The sequence below is a fragment of the Hyperolius riggenbachi genome, chromosome 5 (assembly GCF_040937935.1).
Source record: "Hyperolius riggenbachi isolate aHypRig1 chromosome 5, aHypRig1.pri, whole genome shotgun sequence".
Taxonomy (NCBI): domain Eukaryota; kingdom Metazoa; phylum Chordata; class Amphibia; order Anura; family Hyperoliidae; genus Hyperolius; species Hyperolius riggenbachi.
In genome coordinates, this window is record NC_090650.1 from 138,707,553 (window position 1) to 138,732,924 (window position 25,372).

At 42.7% G+C, this 25,372-nt stretch overlaps 1 protein-coding gene across 4 annotated transcripts in view; it reads left to right on the forward strand.

The window, feature by feature from the left end:
- Positions 1 to 25,372, forward strand: part of ULK4 (unc-51 like kinase 4) — an 892,004-nt gene that overhangs the window by 436,973 nt on the left and 429,659 nt on the right. For all 4 annotated transcript variants that reach the window (XM_068236316.1, XM_068236318.1, XM_068236315.1 and 1 more), the window contains 2 exons: positions 17,540 to 17,673; positions 21,046 to 21,167. In XM_068236316.1, coding sequence (XP_068092417.1) covers positions 17,540 to 17,673; positions 21,046 to 21,167 — 256 coding nt within the window. The remainder of the gene's footprint in view (positions 1 to 17,539; positions 17,674 to 21,045; positions 21,168 to 25,372) is intronic.

The following is a 25,372-nucleotide window of genomic DNA, read 5'->3' on the forward strand; positions in this document are numbered from 1 at the left end:
ATCTGCTAGCATTTTGCGGATCTGCTAGCGGTTTTTGATGTGCACCAGGCCTAACAGAGTAAGCTCAAAAGGCTCCATCTTCCACACAGCAGCTGCTGTGTGAAAACCACGATATCTCCAGGTTCATTCAGGGGATAAAGAGATGAAAAAATAACGAATGGCCACACCCCCTTTCTTCCCTGGTGAATTGTGATTTGGAGAAAAACTAACTACTAACTATCACTTATTTATCTCATACTTATCTCACATTTATCTCTTGCATTTCTCTCTGTCGATATTTTCCCCTATACTTCTGGAGAATTGCTATTTGGAGATATCACAGGAGGTAAATTACCTCCCAAGAGATAAATAGGTTGGTAACCTCTGGTGAATTGACGCCAATGAATCAATTACTCAATGACCAAGTTTGTGAGCTTTGCTGTCTTTGGCATCAATAACCTGCATTAAAATGAAACAACTCATATTGGCTGTTTGTGGCTCCACCCCTTTTATAAATTGAACCCTAGTCACCCAATGATCAACTGTACCAGGTTTGAGGCTTGTGCCATTAACAGTGCAAGAATGGCGGCAATGAAATATTCCCCTGAAAAATCAATAGGTAATTTTTGATTGCCTTTTGTAGGCTCCACCCACTTTTCTGAATATTAACCCCAGTCACCCAGTAACCAACTGTGCAAAGTTTGAGAACCCTGCCATTACCAGTGTAAGAATGGCTGCTGTTTACATTTTCCAGTGAAATTTGTATTTGTCTCCGCCCCTTTTTGGTTATGGGAATACAAAGTATCCTATACTTCATTCCAGGTAATGTACTATGTGTGTGCCAAATTCCATTCAAATCCGTCCAGCCATTTTTGCGTGATCGAGTAACAAACATCCAAACATCCGAACTTTCCCATTTATTATATTAGTAGGATGTATATATATATATATATATATATATATATATATATATATATATATATATATATACATACACACACACACACAATGCTGTCCATAACTATTCATACCCCTGGCAAATTTTGACTTAGTTACTTTTTGACTTAAAGTTACTTCTATTCAACCAGCAAGTAATTTTTTGACAGGAGATGACATAGGTGTCTCCAAAAAGATAATAAGACGATGTACAAGAGGCATTATTTTGGAAAAATTACTTTTCTCAGGTTTTATTTACATTTGAGCAAAAAGTGTCAAGTCCAAAATGATTCTCACCCTTCACAAACTGTCACAGTCTGGAATGGGATTTTTCCACAAATAGCCCAAGCGGTTCTAAAGCATCCTAATTACCCTGATTAATTCGGAACAACTGTTTTAAACAACTTAACAGGTGAAAAACAGCAGCTCTCTGCATTTGGTTTGTGGACAGTCATGGCTAAGACAAAGGAGCTCAGTGAGGACCTGCAGCTGTGCATTGTGGAAAGGGCTACAAGGCAATTTCTAAATGTTTTTTTTAAGTTCCAATGGGTACAGTGCAAAGTATTATTAAAAATACAAGATGTTCTGCACTGTGGAAAATCTCAGAGGACGTGGTCGGAAGTCAAAAGTGACACCTGTGGTGGCCAGGAGGATAGTGAGAGAGGTGAAAAAGAATCCAAGGATCACCAACAAGGCCATCCTGGTGAATCTGGGCTTTGCTGGAGGCAATATCTCATGGCAGACAATCCAATGGACAATGCTCACTGCTGGGTTTCATGGATGCAGACTAAGGAGGACGCTACTTCACTAGATAAGGCACACAAAAGCTTGTTTGGCCTTTGCAAATGCTCATCTGGACAAAGAAAAAGACTTCTGGTCCTTCTGCATTATGGTCAGATGAAACAAAAATTGAATTGTTTTGGCACAATGATGTTTCCTTCATTTGGCGTAAAAAAGAAGAAGCCTTCAACCCAAAGAATTCCATTCCCACTGTCAAACATGGTGGTGGGAACCTAATGCTTTGGGGGTGTTTTTCAGCCAATGTACCAGAAAACCTAATCCCAGTAAACAGCACCATGAAAAAAGACCAATACATGAGGATTCTCAATGACAACATCAGGCAGTCTGCAGAGAAACTTGACCTTTGGCACCAGTGTACATTTCAGAAGGAAAAGTGACCCAGAACACACAGTTAAAGTGGTGAAGAAATGGTTAGAAGACAACAACATTAACGTTTTGGAGTGGCCCAGCCAGAATCCTGACTTGAATCCAATTAAGAATCTGTGGAGGGAGCTAAAGATCAGGGTGATGGCAAGAAGACCCTCCAACCTGTAAGATTTTGAGCTCATTGCTAAACATGAATGGGCAAAAATACCCGTGGAGACATACAAAAAGCTGGTCTGCAATTATAGGAAGCTGTAACGATTGGTATCAGCAAGTAACAGAATTCTGATTATTAGGTGATCTGCAGTATCACCTATAATGCAGATATATATCTGATTATATGGTGATCTGCAGAATCACCAATAATACCGGTATATCAGAAGCTGTTGTGACAACAATAGCAATATGTGACAGGAAGATTGAGTGCTTGGTGCAACAGTAGTACTGATAGGATAGCTATGCCACACCAGAGGAGCGGGTGGGCACTAACAGTACAAAAACCCTCACCAGAGACTAGGGCTGTCTGGTGAGAGTAGAGTGGTCAGACTTAAACAAGTTGGCAACAGACTGGCAGATACGGTACAAAGTCAGAAGGCAGAGGCAAGAAGGTTATAACAGGCAGAGTCAGCAACAAGATCAGATGGGCAGAAGTACAGAATCACGGAGAGTAAGAATAGTGTGAGAATCCGCTCAGCTGCCTGCGCATGCAGGCAGCCTTTTGACCATTGTTTAGGTTTGCTTGCTGCAGGACTCTGGAAAGGAGACCTTCTGTCAGTTGTGCAGCTTGTGTTGCTGAGGGATTTGCATACATTAGTCATGCAAATCCGATACCTGCCTTCTTTTGATGACTGGCACTATAAAAGCATTCTGCTCCCAGAATGCTTTGCTGGACATTTCCCTTTCATGGTCTGTTCCTGATGGACACTCCTGGAGTGTCAGCCATTCCAGTTTGTTAAGGTTATCTTAGTGTAATTCGTGGGAATGCACTAGGCAATTTCCCTAGTGCAGTTAGGATTGCATTATCTGTTTTGCCTGTTCCGTCTGTCTTGTGTTTGGATCGCACAAGCCCTAGCGTTAGCGGCTGTGGATCCTTCTGATTGAGTCTGGAGTGTAGGTTGGAACAGCGGTTGTTTCTGCCTACCTCATCTGTTCTGTCTGCCGTGTGTTTGGATCGCGCCAGCCACTTTTCGCTAGCGCTGGGGATCCTTCTGTTCTGTCTTCTGGGATCGCGCTAGCCACTTTTCGCTAGCGCTGGGGATCCTTCTGTTCTGCTACTCTGTCTCCTAGGATCGCGCTAGCTACTTTTCGCTAGCGCTGGGGATCCTTCTGTTCTGTCTTCTGGGATCGCGCTAGCCACTTTTCGCTAGCGCTGGGGATCCTTCTGTTCTGCTACTCTGTCTCCTGGGATCGCGTTAGCTACTTTTCGCTAGCGCTGGGGATCCTTTTGTTCTGTCTTCTGGGATCGCGCTAGCCACTTTTCGCTAGCGCTGGGGATCCTTCTGTCGCTTGTCCCTGTTTTCGTGTGTCTGTCTTGTCTGATTCGAAACGCTTGCTGTAGGCTCGGTGAGGTAACCATTAAGCAAGCGCTCGCGTTCTCTGTTTCGTGTTTGTCTGTCTTTGGTTAGTTAGGCGTGCTTGTCTCTGTTGTGCGTAACACGCGGAGACCGCGCACGAACGCGTGCACTGTTGCGAATGAGTGCGGTGTTCGCGTTCAGCTAGCATTTGTTATTTTCTTTATCTTTCTCTTTGTATGATTTGCTGTGCCTTTGCTACCCTTGTGCTCTGTCCTGCTCAGTCTTGTGTCGCTATTGGCAATCGCCATTCTTGCGATTGCGTTTCCTACTTCGTTTCCGCCGTTGTGTGTTCGACGTCGCTGGGTGGCGACTAATTTGGTGGGCACACATTGGTTCTGTCCTTTTTCTCTGTTCCCTGTGGGCTATCCAGCCCTGCCTGATTGTACCTTGTCCCGGATCTGTACAATTCCCATTTGGCATCTGTGGCTGTGCAGCGGCTGTGTTCGCCTGCACTCCACAGCGCTATCTGCCGGTGGGAATTGCCCTCTGCGGGTGCATAGCACCTAGCCTGGGTGTCCGCAATAATACGCTTGTGGAGGAAATCCGCCGCGTCAGCGCACGTCTGGTGCGCTGACCACGGAGACGATTCCACAATCGTTACAAATAGTCAGAGCAAGCAAGAGTTATACACAAATAATACAATATTCAATTATCATTATGGCTATCAAAGAATCCTATCACTGTGTGAAATCCCCGGTTTCCTCCCGGATCAAAGCACACCGGATCTATCTAAGGGTCTGAGTGGTAACACAGAGTATTCACAACAGCAGACAAGTTGCGAGTGATTCAGCCAGGCTTTTGAAGCAGAGGAGACCTTCCCGGCACGCCCCCTCTCATCAACCAATGAGGAGCGGCGAGCGTCTCCTCTGACGTCAGCCGACCAGCCGGTCAGCTGACGCGCCTCCTCCCCGCATAAAGGTTGCGTCTATGCGCGCACGCGACATTGCAACCCTATGTGCTGCTTACAAATCCGTCCTCGGCGTGCTAGACGCCCCGAGGACCGGACAGATCACTAGGCAAGGAGATGAAGGCAGCTGCGGTGGTATCGCTGTTCACCGCAGCTGTCTCTTCCGTGTTTGTTACAAACAAACAAACCACAACAAACACAGAACATTTATATTGCGCTTTTCTCCTGGCGGACTCAAAGCGCAAGAGCTGCAGCCACTAGGACACGCTCTATATGCAGTAGCAGTGTTAGGGAGACTTGCCTAAGGTCTTCTACTGAAATAGGTGCTGGCTTACTGAACAGTCAGAGCAGAGATTCGAACCCTGGTCTCCTGTGTCAGAGGCAGAGCCCTTAACCAGCCACTGCTGGTAACAGAAGCGTTTGATTGCTGTAATAGGCTTTTCTATTGATTATTGAGAAGGGTATGAATAATTTTGGACTGTACACTTTTTGCTCAAATGTAAATAAAAGTTGAAAAATGTTTTTTTTCTTTTCCCACAATAATGCGTCTTGTGCATCGTCTTATCTTTTGGGAGACACCGAGTAATTTCCCGTCACAAAATGACTTGCTGGTTGAATAAAAGCAACTTTTTAGGAGAAAACTCAGGAGAAAAAGTTAATTGCACATGGGCCACAGTGTCTGGGGATTTCCATAGGTTCAAGGGATCAAGCAGTCATGGGGCTTGATTCATTAAAGCGGAATATAACCCTGCATTTCAACTTTGCTCTAAAACATTATTTACAGTATATTATATGCAACCAGCATTTTTTTTTTTACTAGACCAGCATTGGAAGGGTTACACACAGCTTTAAAGGGGCACTTAAGTCAAACAAAAAAAATGAGTTTTACTCACCTAGGGCTTCCAATAGCCCCCTGCAGCTGTCCGGTGCCCTCGCCGTCTCCCTCCGATCCTCCTGGCCCCGCCGGCAGCCACTTCCTGTTTCGGTCACAGGAGCTGACAGGCTGGGGACGCGAGTGATTCTTCGCGTTCCTGGCCACAATAGCGCCATCTATGCTACTATAGCATATATCATATACCATATAGCAGCATAGAGGGTGCTAATGTGTCTGGAAACGCGAAGAATCACTCGCGTCCCCAGCCTGTCAGCTCCTGTCACTGAAACAGTAAGTGGCTGCCGGCGGGGCCAGGAGGATCGGAGGGAGACGGCGAGGGCACCGGACAGCTGCAGGGGGCTATTAGAAGCCCCAGGTGAGTAAAACTCATTTTTTTTGTTCGACTTAAGTGTCCCTTTAAAGTCCCTTTAGATTTCTGCAGACGCATCCGAAGCTGAAATAGATACATTTTGTTTACATACATTTATCTAAGTGTTGAATGTGACTCATCTCTCTGACTGAGGAGCTGGAGAACAGCCAAAGAGTGTGTAACATTTATCACTTGTTACATTCTATTTAGTTAAAATGTATCTATCTGAACTTCTGCATATCTCTCCACGGAACTTTAAACCTCTGTGTTTAACCCTTCCAATGCTGGTCTAGTAAAAAAAAAATGCTGGTTGCATATAATATGCTGTAAATAATGTTTTAGTAGAAGTTGAAATGCAGGGTTATATTCCGCTTTAAGTTGCGCTGCTAAAGCAGCGCAGCTTAATGTGAGGGAGCGCTCGTAAAAAAAAAAAAAAAAAGGTGGCCGCTATGCACACCTTATATAGCCGCACACGTTGCTATTTAAGGAGCGTGCCTTTCTTAGTTACGTGCATTGCTTCCATAGCTTTAAGTGCGGATGGTCCTGTGAAGTATTGCGACCGCGAAACTTCAAAAGCGGTGACTACTATAGTATTTAACATAGTTATGTAAGTATGTTAATTAACATAGTAGCAGCTGCTAGTGAAGTATTGTGGTTCAGTGCAAATTACCTTATAGTATGGAACATTTTTGCCAGCAAGTATACTTTTTCTTTTAATCAAAATGTTGTACCGCAAACAACCAGCACTATATTGTGGAATTGGACATGTATTGTAAACAAGAAAGGCTAAGTTTCACTTTAAAATCGGAATGTCTGCAGCATTCTTTGTTTCCTGAGTTTGAGGCAAATGTAATCAAGGAAAGTGGAAGTGTGAGTAAATTAAGCTGGGCTCTTGTATTTGAGAGGACCAACAGGGGCTTGAATTGTCAAAGGGGATGGACTTTATTACAACCACAGTAATTTATATTTACTTAGTTCATTGATCTGTAAGCCACAGTAATCTGTCAAATACATAATTGCTTGGATTTTTATTCAAGCGGGCGTTTCTAGTTGTGTGCTATTTTGTACTTCAATGTAGAATAGAAAAACAAAAGTTTGCTTTCCTAACACAGAAAGAATTTGCGATAATTCAGGTTGGAGTGAGCTTGAGATGTCTCCCAGGCACCACTGCTGAATATATGCAAATTAACCATTGTACCCTTAGAAGCTAAACACACCTCCAGAACCGCTGGAATGCAATGATGTGTCAGCTTGTTAATATGTACAGAGCCATAATAATCCAACATGCATACAGACTGTTTCGGATTATTTGATCCTCATCAGTGCATGGCATGGATTAATTTGGCTCTATGGAGTAGGACTTGTAAATCCGAGAAAAGCATAAGAAAAAAAGCCAGTATTAAAGAGACTCTGAAGTCTCTTTTTTTTTTACCTGTTTTTGTCATAAAACCTCTGAAGTATGAATGCCCCAGTTGAATTGCTGCATCCCCACGGCAGATGAAAGATTTATTACAGAGGAATAGCCCTGCAAAGTTCCCGGGCTCACAGGGCTTACTTCCTTGAAGAGGCAGAGCTTTGAGTTGTAGCTCTCCCTCCTCCGCAGTCAATCTCTGCTGATCGCTGCTTCTCCCCACCCCTCTCAGTCTTATTTCACTGAGAGGGGCGGAGAGGAGGCGGAGACCCGCGGAGATTGATTGCGGAGAGCCAGAGCTGCAGCTCAAAGCTCTGCCTCTCCAGGGCAGCAGAATCTGCGACCTGTAAAGTCGTAGAACTTTTCAGGTCTATTTCGCTGTAATAAATCACTCATCTGCCGCGGGGATGGGGCGATTTTACTGGTGGATTCATGCTTAACCACTTGAGGACCGCCCCCAGCCGATGGGCGGCGGCAAAGTCCGGGCCCAAACGACCGCAATACGCCCATCGGCGGGGGCGGCTGCGGGAGTGGCTATGCGGCGATCGCGTCATTCGTGACGCGATCAGCCGCCGGGGACTCGCTCCGCCCACCGCTCGTAGTAACCCGCCGGCCGTTCGGAAGCGCCGGCGGGTTACTAGCACCCGGATCGCCGCTGCACATATGTATAATAGGCTTTGTAATGTATACAAAGCCTATTATACTGGCTGCCTCCTGCCCTGGTGGTCCCAGTGTCCGAGGGACCACCAGGGCAGGCTGCAGCCACCCTAGTCTGCACCCAAGCACACTGATTTCCCCCCCCCCGCCCCCTGATCGCCCAGAGCACCCCTCAGACCCCCCCCCCTGCCCACCCCCCAGACCACTGTTTGCACCCAGTCACCCCCCTAATCACCCATCAATCACTCCCTGTCACTATCTGTCAACGCTATTTTTTTTTATCCCCCCCTGCCCACTGCCCCCTCCTGATCACCCCCCCACCCCTCAGATTCTCCCCAGACCCCCCCCAGACCCCCTCCCCCCGTGTACTGTATGCATCTATCCCCCCTGATCACCTGTCAATCACCTGTCAATCACCCGTCAATCACCCCCTGTCACTGCTACCCATCAATCAGCCCCTAACCTGCCCCTTGCGGGCAATCTGATCACCCACCCACACCAATAGATCGCCCGCAGATCCGACATCAGATCACCTCCCAAATCCATTGTTTACATCTATTCTCTCCTCTAAACACCCACTAATTACCCATCAATCACCCATCAATCACCCCCTATCACCACCTGTCACTTTTACCTATCAGATCAGACCCTAATCTGCCCCTTGCGGGCACCCAATCACCCGCCAACACGCTCAGATTGCCCTCTGACCCCCCCTTATCAATTCGCCAGTGCAATATTTACATCTGTTATTCCCTGTAATAACCCACTGATCACCTGTCAATCACCCCCTGTCACTGCCACCCATCAATCACCCCCTGTCACTGCCACCCATTAATCACCCACTGATCACCTGTCAATCACCTATCAATCACCCCCTGTCACTGCCACCCATCAATCACCCCTGTCACTGCCACCCATCAATCACCCCCTGTCACTGCCACCAATCAATCTGCCCCTTGCAGGCAATCTGATCACCCACCCACACCAATAGATCGCCCGCAGATCCGACATCAGATCACCTCCCAAGTGCAGTGTATACATCTCTTCTCTCCTCTAAACACCCACTAATTACCCATCAATCACCCCCTATCACCACCTGTCACTGTTACCCATCAGATTAGACCCTAATATGCCCCTTGCGGGCACCCAATCACCCGCCCACACGCTCAGATTGCCCTCAGACCCCCCCTTATCAATTCGCCAGTGCAATATTTACATCTGTTATTCCCTGTAATAACCCACTGATCACCTGTCAATCACCTATCAATCACCCCCTGTCACTGCCACCCATCAATCACCCCCTGTCACTGCCACCCATCAATCAGCCCCTAACCTGCCCCTTGCGGGCAATCTGATCACCCACCCACACCAATAGATCGCCCGCAGATCCGACATCAGATCACCTCCCAAGTGCAGTGTTTACATCTCTTCTCTCCTCTAAACACCCACTAATTACCCATCAATCACCCCCTATCACCACCTGTCACTGTTACCCATCAGATTAGACCCTAATCTGCCCCTTGCGGGCACCCAATCACCCGCCCACACGCTCAGATTGCCCTCAGACCCCCCCCCCTTATCAATTCGCCAGTGCAATATTTACATCTGTTATTCCCTGTAATAACCCACTGATCACCTGTCAATCACCCCCTGTCACTGCCACCCATCAATCACCCCCCGTCACTGCCACCCATCAATCAGCCCCTAACCTGCCCCTTGCGGGCAATCTGATCACCCACCCACATCAATAGATCGCCCGCAGATCCGACATCAGATCACCTCCCAAGTGCAGTGTTTACATCTCTTCTCTCCTCTAAACACCCACTAATTACCCATCAATCACCCCCTATCACCACCTGTCACGGTTACCCATCAGATTAGACCCTAATATGTCCCTTGCGGGCACCCAATCACCCGCCCACACCTCAGAACGTCCTCAGACCCCAGCCCTGATCACCTCGCTAGTGCATTGCTTGCATCTATTTCCCCCCTCTAATCACACCTTGAGACACCCATCAATCACCTCCTGTCACCCCCTAGCACACCTACCCATCAGATCAGGCCCTAATTTGCCCTGTGTGGGCTCCTGATCACTCGGCCAAACCCTCAGATCCCCCTCAGACCCCCTTCCGATCACCTCCCCAGTGCATTAATTGCATCTATTTTCCCCTCTAACCGCCCCCTGAGACACCCATCAATCACCTCCTGTCACCCCCCTAGCACTCCTATCCATCAGATCAGGCCCAAAACATCCTGTCATCTAAGAGGCCACCCTGCTTATGACCGGTTCCACAAAATTTGCCCCCTCATAGACCACCTGTCATCAAAATTTGCAGATGCTTATACCCCTGAACAGTCATTTTGAGAAATTTGGTTTCCAGACTACTCTCAGTTTTGGGCCCGTAAAATGCCAGGGCAGTATAGGAACCCCACAAGTGACCCCATTTTAGAAAGAAGACACCCCAAGGTATTCTGTTAGGTGTATGATGAGTTCATAGAAGATTTTATTTTTTGTCAAAAGTTAGCGTAAAATTGGATTTTTATTGTTTTTTTCACAAAGTGTCATTTTTCACTAACTCGTGACAAAAAAATAAAATCTTCTATGAACTCACCATACCCCTAACGGAATACCTTGGGGTGTCTTCTTTCTAAAATGGGGTCACTTGTGGGGTTCCTATACTGCCCTGGCATTTTAGGGGCCCTAAACCGTGAGGAGTAGTCTAGAAAACAAATGCCTCAAAATGACCTGTGAATAGGACGTTGGGCCCCTTAGCGCACCTAGGCTGCAAAAAAGTGTCACACATGTGGTATGGCCATACTCAGGAGTAGTAGTATAATGTGTTTTGTGGTGTATTTTTACACATACCCATGCTGGGTGGGAGAAATCTCTCTGTAAATGGACAATTGTGTGTAAAAAAAAATCAAAAATGTGTCATTTACAGAGATATTTCTCCCACCCAGCATGGTTATATGTAAAAATACACCCCAAAACACATTATACTACTTCTTCTGAGTACGGCGATACCACATGTGTGACACTTTTTTGCAGCCTAACTGTGCTAAGGGGCCCAAAGTCCAATGAGTACCTTTAGGATTTCACAGGTCATTTTGAGACATTTGGGTTCAAGACTACTCCCCACGGTTTAGGGCCCCTAAAATGCCAGGGCAGTATAGGAACCCCACAAGTGACCCCATTTTAGAAAGAAGACACCCCAAGGTATTCTGTTAGGTGTATGATGAGTTCATAGAAGATTTTATTTTTTGTCACAAGTTAGCGGAAATTGATATGTATTGTTTTTTTTTTCACAAAGTGTCATTTTCCGCTAACTTGTGACAAAAAAAAAATCTTCTATGAACTCACCATACTCCTAACAGAATACCTTGGGGTGTCTTCTTTCTAAAATGGGGTCACTTGTGAGGTTCCTATACTGCCCTGGCATTTTAGGGGCCCTAAACCGTGAGCAGTAGTCTAGAATCCAAATGCCTCAAAATGACCTGTGAATAGGACGTTAGGCCCCTTAGCGCACCTAGGTTGCAAAAAAGTGTCACACGTGGTATCGCCGTACTCAGAAGAAGTAGTATATTGTGTTTTGGGGTGTATTTTTACACATACCCATGCTGGGTGGGAGAAATCTCTCTGTAAATGGACAATTGTGTGTAAAAAAAATCAAACAATTGTCATTTACAGAGATGTTTCTCCCACCCAGCATGGGTATGTGTAAAAATACACCCCAAAACACATTATACTACTTCTCCTGAGTACGGCGGTACCACATGTGTGGCACTTTTTTGCACCCTAAGTGCGCTAAGAGGCCCAAAGTCCAATGAGTACCTTTAGGATTTCACAGGTCATTTTGCGACATTTGGTTTCAGGACTACTCCTCACGGTTTAGGGCCCCTAAAATGCCAGGGCAGTATAGGAACCCCACAAATGACCCCATTTTAGAAAGAAGGCACCCCAAGGTATTCCGTTAGGAGTACGGTGAGTTCATAGAAGATTTTATTTTTTGTCACAAGTTAGCGGAAAATGACACTTTGTGAAAAAAAACAATTAAAATCAATTTCCGCTAACTTGTGACAAAAAAAAAAAATCTTCTATGAACTCACCATACTCCTAACGGAATATCTTGGGGTGTCTTCTTTCTAAAATGGGGTAATGTGTGGGGTTCCTATACTGTCCTGGCATTTTAGGGGCCCTAAACCGTGAGGAGTAGTCTTGAAACGAAATTTCTCAAAATGACCTGTGAAATCCTAAAGGTACTCATTGAACTTTGGGCCCCTTAGCGTAGTTAGGGTGCAAAAAACTGCCACACATGTGGTATCGCCGTACTCAGGAGAAGTAGTATAATGTGTTTTGGGGTGTATTTTTCCACATACCCATGCTGAGTGGGAGAAATATCTCTATAAATAGACAATTGTGTGTAAAAAAAATAAAACAATTGTCATTTACAGAGATATTTCTCCCACCCAGCATGGGTATGTGTAAAAATACACCCCAAAACACATTATACTACTTCTCCTGAGTACGGCAATACCACATGTGTGGCACTTTTTTGCAGCCTAACTGCGCTAAGGGGCCAAAAGTCCAATGAGCATCTTTAGGCTTTACAGGGGTGCTTACAATTAGGCACCCCCCAAAATGCCAGGACAGTGAACACACCCCACAAATGACCCCATTTTGGAAAGTAGACACTTCAAGGTATTCAGAGAGGAGCATAGTGAGTCCGTGGCAGATTTCATTTTTTTTTTTTGTCGCAAGTTAGAAGAAATGGAAACTTTTTTTTTTCTTTTTTTTTGTCAGAAAGTGTCATTTTCCGCTAACTTGTGACAAAAAATAAAATCTTCTATGAACTCACCATGCCTCTCACTGAATACTTTGGGATGTCTTCTTTCCAAAATGGGGTCATTTGGGGGGTATTTGTACTATCCTGGAATTTTAGCCCCTCATGAAACCTGACAGGTGCGCAGAAAAGTCAGAGATGCTTGAAAATGGGAAAATTCACTTTTGGCACCATAGTTTGTAAACGCTATAACTTTTACCCAATCCAATAAATATACACTGAATGTTTTTTTTTTTTATCAAAGACATGTAGCAGAATAACTTTCGCGCTCAAATGTATAGGAAATTTTACTTTATTTGAAAAATGTCAGCACAGCAAGTTAAAAAAGTCATTTTTTTGCCAAAATTCATGTCTTTTTTGATGAATATAATAAAAACGAAAACTCGCAGCAGCAATCAAATAGCAGCAAAAGAAAGCTGTATTAGTGACAAGAAAAGGAGGTAAAATTTCTTTAGGTGGTAGGTTGTATGACCGAGCAATAAACCGTGAAAGCTGCAGTGGTCTGAATGGAGAAAAAGGCTCTGGTCCTTAAGGGGCGAAAAGACTGTGGTCCTTAAGTGGTTAAGAGGATTTTATGACAAAAACAGTTTAAAAAAAAAAAAGAGACTTCAGAGTTTCTTTAAGGCAGACTTCTTCCTCTTCACTGATTGAGACCCCTCTTCTTCCTGAATGCCACTGTCTTCCAACCAGGGATCTTCATTCTGCCAAATACCAGGCTGGCAGATAAGGGCAGCTACCACAATTACCACTGCGGTGTTCAGAAGCTGTAGAGCCTATAGTCTGACAGTTATCTGAGGCTGGCAGCAATGCTGAGGGAGTAGTGGAGGACCAGTTCTTTGGGACAAAGTGTCTGCAGTGTATTTTTTTTCTTTGAATATTACTGATTCTTTGACTCTGATGATCCGTCTTTATTTTTTTTATTGTCTTTATTTTTCTAAGATTCAGATTTTTCTAAGTGTCTGCACACCTTTACGCTCCATAGGTATAATATCTTGACTAAATAATTTATATACTGTACAGTTAGCTTCTCCTTCATGAATCAGTTAAAGGATCGCTCCAGTGAGCAAAGTAAGCCGTTCAAATCTGACAGAATCAACAGGGTTTGGACTAGTCCATCTCCTCATGGGGGATTCTCAGAGTTTCTTTGCTGTCAGAAGCATTTTCTGAACGGCAGTTGCAAAGTCCAACTGACAAAATAAAGTGAACAAGTGAGCAGAGAGGCTGGCTGGTTTCTTACTATTTTGGAAGTTCAACTGCCATTCAGGAAATGCTTTTGAAAACAAAGAAAACCCTGAGAATACCCTATGAGGAGATGGGCTAGTCCAAAACCTGTCAGTTCTGTCAGATTTGAATTGCTTACTTCTTTCACTGGAGTGGTCCTTTATTTCTGCCATGCAACCCTTGTCTAGTACAAATTTGATTCAAACTGGAAAGAGAAAACCCAAATGTGCATGTTAAGAAATATATTATGCTTCGCTGAAAACACTTTGAAGTTAATGAGGACTAGAGATTTTTTTTAAACACATTGTGAAACAGATACAGTATCTAATGGGGTTGTTTATCAAACTAATGGTTTAAACCTGTGCATATTCATTTTCTCTGCAGCTGGCCCATTTTGTGTATTCTTTTGTGTCCAAGTATAAGCTCTTTTACCTTTACTTCCTGTAAGCTTTGTTTCATCAAATAATAACAAAATTATTAGTAATTTGCATAAAATTGTTTTACAAGTAATGGACAGGTGAACTCACAAGAGTAATTTCACATATCACTTTGTTTACAAGTGTGCTGCAAAAGTCCCTACTTAGGAGCTGCCTTTTCCCACATCCACTGAACATATCTTGCATTCTGGCTATAGATACTCAGATTATCCATTGTTGCAGTTTAAAAGGACACTTAAGTAAGGAATAAAAAAATCAGTTTTACTTGCCTGGGGCTTCTACCAGCCCCCTGCAGCTGTCCCGTGCCCTCGCAGTCTCTCACGGAGCCTCTGGTCCCCTGCTGCCAGCTAGTTTTGTTTTTGCTGACAGGGAGTCTGGGTGCTTTCTGCGCCTGCGCAGGCTTGACCATGCATATCCTTCTTCATGCTCCCGTTCTCAATAGTGTCCTGCACAGACGCAAAGAAAAATACGCGTGGCCAAGCCTGTCGGGCCTGTTAGCGAAAACGAAACTAGCTGGCAGCGGGGGACCACAGGCTCTGTGAGTGACTGTTAGGGCACAGGATGGCTGCAGGGGGCTGGTAGAAGCCCCAGGAAAGTAAAACTGATTTTTTTATTCCTGGCTCAAGTGTCCCTTTAAAACAGGGGTCATGAACCTTTTTGGCTGAGAGCCATAAACACCACATATTTTAAAATGTATTTCCCTGCGAGCCATACAATATGATTCAAACTGGGACAATGTGCATGCGCAACAGAGGGCTCACATCCCTGTTGCTATGGTGATGTGTATACAGTTCATCCACCGGGCAGTGGAAGTGTCAGACACGTCTTCAGCTTCTCTTAAATTTCAGCAATTTCCCTGAGAGCCAGACAGGAGAAATACCGACTAACAGCTTGTACAATTAGCTAGCTGACTTGGGGGTTGATTCACTTTGTAGGACGAGATCCTCGCAGCCTATTGGGCCAATCAAAGTGCGGGGATCTTGTCCTACAAAGACCTGACAGGGTCCAGAGTGGGACATTTGGAGCAGCTGTTAGTTTTGGAGGGAGGGCGAGTAAGTTAGTAGTGCATGCCACAGCAGTAGCGTGCCTACCTTGAAAACTGTACTTGTGCTGCCACACTAAGCTGAGCTGCTTGAGCAGTGTAGCTTAGTGAATCAACCCCTACTGATTTGTCTGTGAGCCCGATGCAGCCATTAAAAGAGCCACATCTGGCTCCTGAGCTATAGGTTCCCTACCCCTGCTTTAAAAGAATGATATACATAGAAGTCCCCATCCTTGAATGTTGCACGTGTCTAATCACTAGGTACAAAGGGTTTGATTACTCTTTAGCATCTTTGAAAAATTGTACATTGTATCAGTTGGCTGTTCTCTGTTCCTGAGGAAACAGCAGCTTCCATCCAGGGACTAGAAACATTAAAAATACAAACATGCATTTTTAGGTGCACTTACCCTGAATTCCTTCAAAACATTTAGAATGGGTCCTAATGTATGTGATCTGATGTATTGCACTGCTACCGCTGCAAGCTTTGTGCTACAATACAAAACTATGAAGCCAGTGATTGTGTACCACTCCCACCCACAGCTCTCCTATGTCCATATTCATTTCATGGCCAAAGGAACAGTAACAGAGGCTTGCTTGAGAAAATAAATAAACATTGTTTTAATGTATATATTTAGTATTTATGTTCCTTTTAACAATTGTTTTTGCCTGGCAACTCTGACATGGATATCATTTTTGACCAGTGACTCTAATTATGGATTCATGAACAGTAACATAATATAAACCCAAAACTGAACTGGCAGCCATGTTGAGTTTTGTCAATTGTAAGTATTAGTGTCACGATCTGTTCCTGCTGATGACATTTGTGAACTTTCGCATGGGCTTCCTCTGTTCACCAGCAGATGTCACCTCTCTCAGCAAGAACATTTTTGCAATCCTCCTGAAGTTCCCTCTGCCCACCAGCAGAGGTCTCTGTACTCAACAACTGTGTTTCTGCAGCATTTGAAGATGTCGCATGACCATCCTGCAGAGTATATAAGTCCAGCTCCAACAGAACACCTTTGCTAGTTCATTGATGTGGATAGCCCTAGAGCCTGTGTTCTGGTCACTACTTTGTTACTTGGTCCTTGATTTGTATTATTTGATTCTCGATTCCTGTTACCTGTACCTGTTTGTATGTTTTCCTGATTACTGTTTGCTTGACTTCCCTGTGTATGATATTGGCTTTTTCTGACTATTCTACTGCTTACCGATTGTATTGCTAGACGTCCTGATATCTGATCTCAGCTTGTTGACTAACCTATTGCCTGCTGCATTTGTCCTGCGCTTGAATGTATATTATCCTGTGTATATACTGTATTTTAGTTAGTTAGCTTAGTTAGAGAGGGTCCGGGGTTCACTGTGTGCACACTGTATATTTATATTCAATGGGTTGTTGTATTTCTGATCAGAAGACATTCTCCCTGCTATTGTATTACCAGTTGTTTGCAATCATATTGCTACTTGTACAGATTACTTGCATACGCTTGTATTTATGTTCATGCACCAACTGCATTTTCACATGTATATATCCTGCACTTTGTAAATAAACCTTTACTTTATTTCACCTTTATCCCGTGGTTTGGTGTTCAGTATTTCCACAACAGTGACATTCTGCATTCAGTGCAAATCTGCATGCACTGCACGTTACAATTAGCATTGGAAGTAACGCTTTCAATTCGAAAACCACTTTGCACAGCAGTGCACTTCCATGCATGACACCTCCAGTGCCTTTGTAGCTTCCTGTTAGTAGGTGGAGGTCTTAGTTATTTACTACCTACTTCCTGTGAGCTACAAAAAATGTAATTTACTGTTCTTCTTACTTTTGGTATTAAATGATTACACCTGATTGACCTGTCATTGTTTTTAATAAGAAAGTATCAATTAATGAATGCAAAATATAAATTTCATGTGGGTTTGTAGAACATATTCCTGGCATGAACATCCTGTAATTCAGGAAAATGTTGTAGTATTGAAGCACATTTAATGCAATGATAACGCATTTTGTGCTTGCTCTGTGCTTCAGATCTTTCCTGTTGTCCTCAGCTTGACTTTAGTGACATTGGAAAAAATTATATTTTATTTTATTTTGTCAGAATGTCTAATCTTTTACATTTACCTATTTTCAGACTTGTGATGTACATTGAAAGAGACAGCCGGAAAACCACACCAGGAAAGGAGCAGCAAAGCGTCAACGAATACCTGTCAGGATGTCTGGACCTTCTCATCCATCACATAGTACAGGAGCTGCCGGGGACTCTGGGTAATAGGATATGATATGAAAGATTGTGTGTTTTTTTTAATACATTTTAACTCCTTATTTCAATCTGGGAAAGGTGACCCATGGTAATTTAATATACATTTGAAGTTTTCTTTTATATTCTAATTATTGCTCTGTGTATTGTAAAATAGAAATGTTCTACTACATGTTGTTTTGCACAGAATATAATGCTAATCTCTGATGTTTAGACCTATCATGGTTTTGTGTGGACACTGTTTCCAGCAAAGATAGATGTAAGGGCTGAACTTTGAGTGGCCAGTTTTCACCAGGACTCCTTGCAAAGGGATTTGGCCTTTCCTCCATGTCTCTCTCGGGTTCTTGGGGCTACTTACAGTCGTCAGTCAATCAGGTGAAGTAGCAAATGTCAATACTGTGAGCAGACAGGTGTAGTCAAGGAAGGCAGCAGACCAATAAATACAGGCAATCAATAGATGACCCAAAGTCATTACTAGGATAGCAGAATCCAATTTTAATCTGTTTTAGCCAGCAAGTGGCACAAGCTGGTAAATCACACAGTTGTAAAAGTATTCACTGTGCTGCAAAATGCATGCTGGGACCAATGGAAATCTGAGAACCTGTGGAGTAGATATCTGTCCACTACATATTAACACAACAAATGTTATGGCTTATAGAATTAAATTCCAAAATAAAGCCTAGCTACATGCAATATGTATTTATTTTATTTATTTAAGTATTTACTGTATATAGCGCCGACATATCACGCAGCGCAGCGCTGTACAGAGTTTATTGTCTTGTCACTAACTGTCCCTCAGAGGGGCTCACAATCTAGTCCCTACCATAGTCATATGTCTATGTATGTATCATGTAGTGTATGTATCATAGTCTACGGCCAATTTAGGGGGAAGCCAATTAACTTATCTGTATGTTTTTGGGATGTGGGAGGAAACCGGAGTGCCCGGAGAAAACCCACACAGACACAAACTCCTTCCAGATGTTGACCTGGCTGGGATTTGAACCGGGGACCCAGCGTTGCAAGGCAAGAGTGCTAACCACTATGCCACCGTGCTGCCCAATAGACATTTTATGGTCCTGTAGACCCAAGCCCATTTAAAAACGGGCTCTAGGTCTTTGTCCGCCCACCGCCGCCAGTGTGCATGCACGCGGCGGTTGCGTCCCAGTCACAGAACAATTCAGTTCCAAATTAAGGACATTGGACAATATTATATATCCTTTCAGTGGGAAACTAGTTCTGGGGAGATTTTTTTATTATTTGCTGGGCAATGCTCTGTTCAGTGCCCATGCCCATCATAAACGCTGGCAAAGGCTTTTGTTCAGAATGCAGTAAAATTAGCTTACCACGGTGTTCAGGGAAATGCGTGACATTACATAAATTACTTACATGGGAGGCTTAGCTGGGCAATTGTTAGGCAGTTCATCCGAATTATTATGAAATTATGCAATTTATTTGCGTCAAATGGCAACATACAGTATGTAACCCCAAACCTGTCAATGGTTCACCTGCAGCTGTGCTGAGATGTGCCTTAATGTGATGGACACCTCTCAACTGCCTGTACCAAGTGCTAGCACCACCCCCTGTAAAAAGGGCGTGAGTGTTTTTTATAATTTCTACTGTTTTAATGTAATGCCACCTTAAGACCTGGTTTACAGTGGCAGTTTAAACCATACCTGAATTGGAACAAGAAAGTAGATTTTTACTTACAAGACAAGACAAATAACATTTATATCGCGCTTTTCTCCTGGCGGACTCAAAGCGCCAGAGCTGCAGCCACTAGGACGAGCTCTATAGGCAGTAGCAGTGTTAGGGAGACTTGCCTAAGGTCTCCTACTGAATAGGTGCTGGCTTACTGAACAAGCAGAGCCGAGATTCGAACCCTGGTCTGTGTCAGAGGCAGAGCCCTTAACCATTACACCATCCAGCCACCCAACTTACCTAAGGTTTCTTCCAGCAACTCTTAGTCTTTCAGCTCCCTCTGTGTTCTCTGGGTCCCCTCCATTTTGTTGCTGCTACTACCGAAAGATCTGCAACTGTACTCCCAGTCACGGCCACTGTGCATGCATGGTCCTGTCTGCTCACCCCATCGATTGCACACTTGTGGCCAGGAGCATTCTGCACATGCTCATTACTTTTAATTGTGCAGGCGCAGAATGTTTCTGATGCTTTTACGGCAGTGAATCCCGTGATGATATGAGGGGATTTCTTGTTCCACACTATGGGCCATATGCAATTCACTTTTTCACCTGAGTTTTCTCCTAGGTGATATTTTAAAACTTGTCAATAAAATCCATTTTAAACCACCAGCAAGCAAGAAAATACTCAAAATAATTTTGCAAGTAACTTTTCATCTACTTTTTAGTACTTTTTAGTTTGTAAAGTGCTGAAAAGTTATTTTAAAAAGAAGTTGAAAAATTATCTTCTAGGAGAAAACTCAGATGAAAAAGTGAATTGCATATGGCCCCATGTGTCAAACACTGACATACTGGGTTTCCAAAAGGTGCCATGTAGCTGCATTAAATTGCAGCCAGATGGTGCTTGTGGCCAGCGGGGGGGATGGGCGGGTTACTGAATAGCTTGGCAAGCACTACGTTCAGCCTCCTGTGAATAAGAGTCTAAAGGGGCCCATTCACTGGTCGATTTCAGCCATCGATCGATTGATCGTTTCTATGGAACTAATCGATCAAAAATCAATTCCGTCCAATCTATCGGTCGATTTGCAGCCGATTTCTCTTGATTTGATCTATCTGACAGGATGGAAAATCTAGGTGGATCTTCTGCTGGCAGCAGATCGATGGTCCATATAGTTGCATTGGATCGAATGGTGCAGTAATGTATTTAGATGGATTTCCAATAGATTTCATTCTGAAATCTATTGGAAATCTGTTCCTAGTGTGTGGCACACATCAGATAGATTCCTGTCAGATTCGTCCCGACAGGCATCTGACCGAAATCTATCTGATGGTCAAATCTGCTGCAAATCTATAAGTGTATGGCCACCTTAACAGTGTTGCTTTTGGGAAATCTGTTCTTCACAAGTTGTAAAGCCTTTATCAGTTAGATTACAAGATTAAGCACTACACATTCCTGAGTTTTTAAGATTCCTGACAATTTTGGAATTCCAGCTGGGTCGCAGGAATAACTTTTTATTACTTATGCCAGCAAAGTGATACATATAATGTGTTTTTGGGGGGGACAATCTAGACTTTTTTTTTCCAGGACACTCACCTCTCTGGTGTACCTAACCTAGGAAGATACCTTGAAATGGAGTTGTAGCACAGCTAACTTATTCTTTTTCTAATCTTTTTCTTTAGTTAAAATGTCTTTTTTATTTGATATTCATTTTTCTAACAGCGCTGTGCTTTTCATTTGCTTTGCAGAGGAAATTATCAATGCCTTGTCCAGTGTCTCGGGACGCAAGCACCCATCAAGCATTCAGGCTAAATATCTGAAAACATGTCTTCCTAATATGGCAATAGTGCTGCATCTTGTAACGTCACAGGTACAATAGTAATTTTTCAGACTTCAGCACATTTTTTTAGACTTGAAGCAAATTTGTGAAATGACTGTAAAAGTGTTTCTGGGGGTCAAGTGCAGGAAAGAGTTAAGGTTCATACTTACCTGTGAGGGCAATACAATGCGCAGGATGTAGTCTGCCATGCAACCCTGCCTAGCACACTGATGTACATTCTCAGGGTTACTTTCTATTATTTAGCACCGTGATTGCATGTTGTGCATGAATAATTTGTTCAGCTGTCACAGAGAAATAGTAATCTTATCAGCTCAGCAGGCAAGCTAAAGCTCTGAAGTGAAGACTGACAGATGAGAAACCTACAAGGGGAATTTGCAAGTTGGATGCAAATTATTTTTTGCCACTTGTAGAGATAATAATCACTTAATTTGATTGTTTATGGTTAGATTGAGCAACAGAACGGTGAAAATCTGGAATTGACCCTGCCTGCGGAAGGTTGCATGTAAATTCAATGCAAGAATGTCGTACACTTGCACTCAGCAATATTGGCAACACAGCGGTGGTTTGAATTGCCCTCATTTTGGTTCCTTTAAATCTCAATGGAACACAACAAGTTTAGGTGTTCAGTGCTGAATCATGTTAACCAGTCAACCATGTCAACTTATTTGCAGTTTAAGAGATGTTTATCTGATTTTGAGGTTTCTTCTGACAAATGGGCCTCTCTGTACGTAGTTAGTTAAGTAAATGTCCTTTTCTTTCACAGGCATATTTAATGAAAGATTAACAGAAAAAAAAGTCTTACAAATAACTTAAAAATAAAAAATGCAACCAAAATAAAAAAGAACAATTGTTTTTTTTAGCAGTTATTGCGCTTTTTAAGAATGAGTAAAAATTGTAATCAATATGAGCTTATATGGCCATAATACACACTAAACTAATTTGGGTACATTATTAAGACCTCGGTATTGCTTTTCCTAATCTGCTTTGGTTGGGATGGTCACTGATATGCAAATTATTCTGAGTTACTGCTAATGTAATTTCAGGAAAATGTATGTAAAAATGGAATGTAATTAATGGAATGTAATTAAAAATGGAATACAATTATTTGTACCTCACTGACCATAGTTATTGATCTCTCAAAATACATCCCTATACATTGTCTTACTACCTACCAACTACTACCTACTTGATATTTAATGACAATCTCACTGCAGAGTCAATTAATGTCATGAAGGTTTTGGATTTTGTTACATCCCATAAACTTTTGGTTTCATTTCTGGGATAGTTTTGTATCCTGAAGCACGATGATTGTTTGGATACCTAGCATGATGTTATTGTTGGCATAGATGTAAACTACAGCACTAGGTAAGGCAGTAGGAAAATTGTTATTCTGAGACATCTCATATTATTAAATCATACCATAATTGACATATGGCATGATAAGATAACTATAGGCGCGTGTATAAACTGATATTTAGGAGACGCCAAGGAATACTCATTAATTAAACATGGTTTAAAAGGAGGAATCATAGAACACTGTTGGTCTGCCGAGAATTTAAAGCCTATACACATGATACAATTTTCCATCAGATCCACGGGTGATCTGATAAGAAGTTGCATCGTGTGTAGATGTCCAAATTGTTCCCATTCAAAAATGTGATCAATGTTGCATTAAATACCCAAAATTGATTGCGTTATTGATCGGAATCCGATTGGACCGGTTGGAAATTATCTGATTGATCCGTCAATCTGATGGAAAGTTGTATCGTGTATTACTCAGCTTAATGTGTGTACGTTGGCCCCAATGCATCAACAAAATGCTGGATTATAAAGTCTGAGCACAGGCCAAGCCATTGTTCTCCTCCTTATCCCTCCCTGTCCATCATGCACAGAGTCCTTTTCCATCCACCCCTCACCATTCAGCAATTGGCCCCGAAACAGATAAGAGGCAACTTTATTTTATTAGCACACATCATTTGAATACTCATAGCCATATCATAAAATTGTGTATTTACAAGTCACAAAAAATTATTCTAGAAGTGGATACTGTTACATCCAAATATAAATACATATAGACTCTTGAGCTTTCTATTTTTACACATTTTGGATGTAGAAATAACTTTTTACCTTGGCAAAGAGTTTTATTATGCCCAATAAATATGACTTTATCTTTAAACTGTTGTTGTACGACCACAATAGTATATATATATATTCCTTGATAAAGAATATGAACAAAATATATTTAATGTGTTTATACTATAAAAGATTAAACAAGGTTGTACAGCCAAAATTGTATAGTGACAGTATTCCATCGGTCCCTCTACACCTTTCTAAAGGGAACTCTTATTTGGAGTGATCTTTGTGGAGTAGCAACCAATAATATTGTCCCTGAAGTGAAACCGAAGCCAAAAATCACACCTACGCATGATAACTAGATGTAACAATCTTCCCACACAGTAAGGGCTGGTGCACACCAAGAGCGCTTATGAGAGCTTTTAAAAACTCCATTGTTTTGAAAAGCGCTTGGTTAATCTATTTGAATAGGATGGAGCACACCAGAGCGATGAGCTTTTTTTCCCAAACGCAAACGCGTGTCCTGCAGCAAATTTAAAAAAAATAACAGACGTTACACCAAAACACTCTAAAAATCGCTAGGCTTAATTAGAAAATAGCTAGGCACATGCCTAGAACCGCCTAGGAAAATCACTTCAAAAAGCGCTACGTGTTTGCGATTACGCTAGTGTTTTTTGGTGTGCAGTGGCCCTAAGAGGAACTAGAGAACAACAAGCTTTGAGACAGTCTTAACTGTTAAAATGGGACAAGCAAAACCTCCAAAGTTCTTACTGTGTTTACTTAGTAGCAATCCAGACTAGACTGTCTACTAGTTAATAGTCTGGCTTGTGGGATGAACTCCCCTCCCATGCTACGCACACACATTACCCTAAACAGAGTGGGTTCAACATAAGGTTTCTTTAATGTTCGGTCTGTGGCACCCCCCCCCTCCCCCCCCCCCCATCTCCAATGTTAAACAATGCTTTGCATGTCCTGTGTTCCATATTGGCCAGTTCACTTCACAGGATGCTTGTAAGCATTGTTAAGTTTGCTAGTTAATTTAATGGTAGGAATTGAGCAGAGGCCAGCTGCTTTGATGCAGAGTCCAAGCTCCTCTTCAGACCCGTTAATTATTTTATTAAGAACACCAGCATTTTCTGTGGCACTGCAAAAATATATATATTTTTTTTTTGACAAACAGAAAATCGTACAAAACTGCACAATGTTTATATTCATGCCCAACTCCCTCCGTTTTTTCTCCCATTTAAGCTATTCCAATGAAAATATATGAAATCTCCATACCATGGAGTCTCTCACAGCCCTGCTACATAATCTCGATGAGCAGTGCTCTCGCGCATGGCTTCCATGGATAAAGTTTTTAGAATTTGATGAATATAAGTCCCTGTTGACCAAAAACTTTACTGTTGGCTCTTCCTAATTTATTAATGCTACACCCCTCTGATAAATATTTCTCTTGGATGATTCCTGAACCTATTTCATTAGCTTGGAGCTGACAAAGCCTTTCAAAACCTTCCTATCCTAGGTGTATTTTGACTCTCTCTTTTTTCTTTCTCTTTTTCTCCCTTTTCCTTTTTTCTCCTTTTCTTGAACATTTTTTGAGCCCCATATACCTCGGTTTTTGCTTTGGAATTATTGTTATAATCTTTTCTTGGTTGATGCTATTTTCTCTGGTCTAACAAGTGGCGGGGCCTAGCTGTTTGATCCCTACTTGGGCTCCAGGGCTCACTTTTTAGATAATGTTTATATGTTGTATGAGTCAACAACCAGGTCACGTGGGGGGGGGGGCAGACACGTGAGGTCAGACATACTGTATATTGCCTGTTTGGTTGAGATGTTCTTTACATTTTATCATGGGGTGTATTATTTGCCCTCTCATTGTTCTACTACTCTATGTTGCTGGTTTGAATGTATGTATGCCTCCTGGGGCTCTGGTCACCCTATGGTATTCAGTTTTTACTTGTAGTAGTCATTTGAGTACTTTGCATGTCTACTGTTACTCTTTATTCAATTTCAAAAATAAAGAATCTTTAAAAAAAATAATCACATTTTGTATCTACTATGCTCCTCTTCTAAACAAATTCCTTAGAACAGGCTTTCTCAACCAGGGTTCCTTGAGCACTCTGCAGGGGTACCTTGGCATTTTACCCTAATGTGGGGGAAGT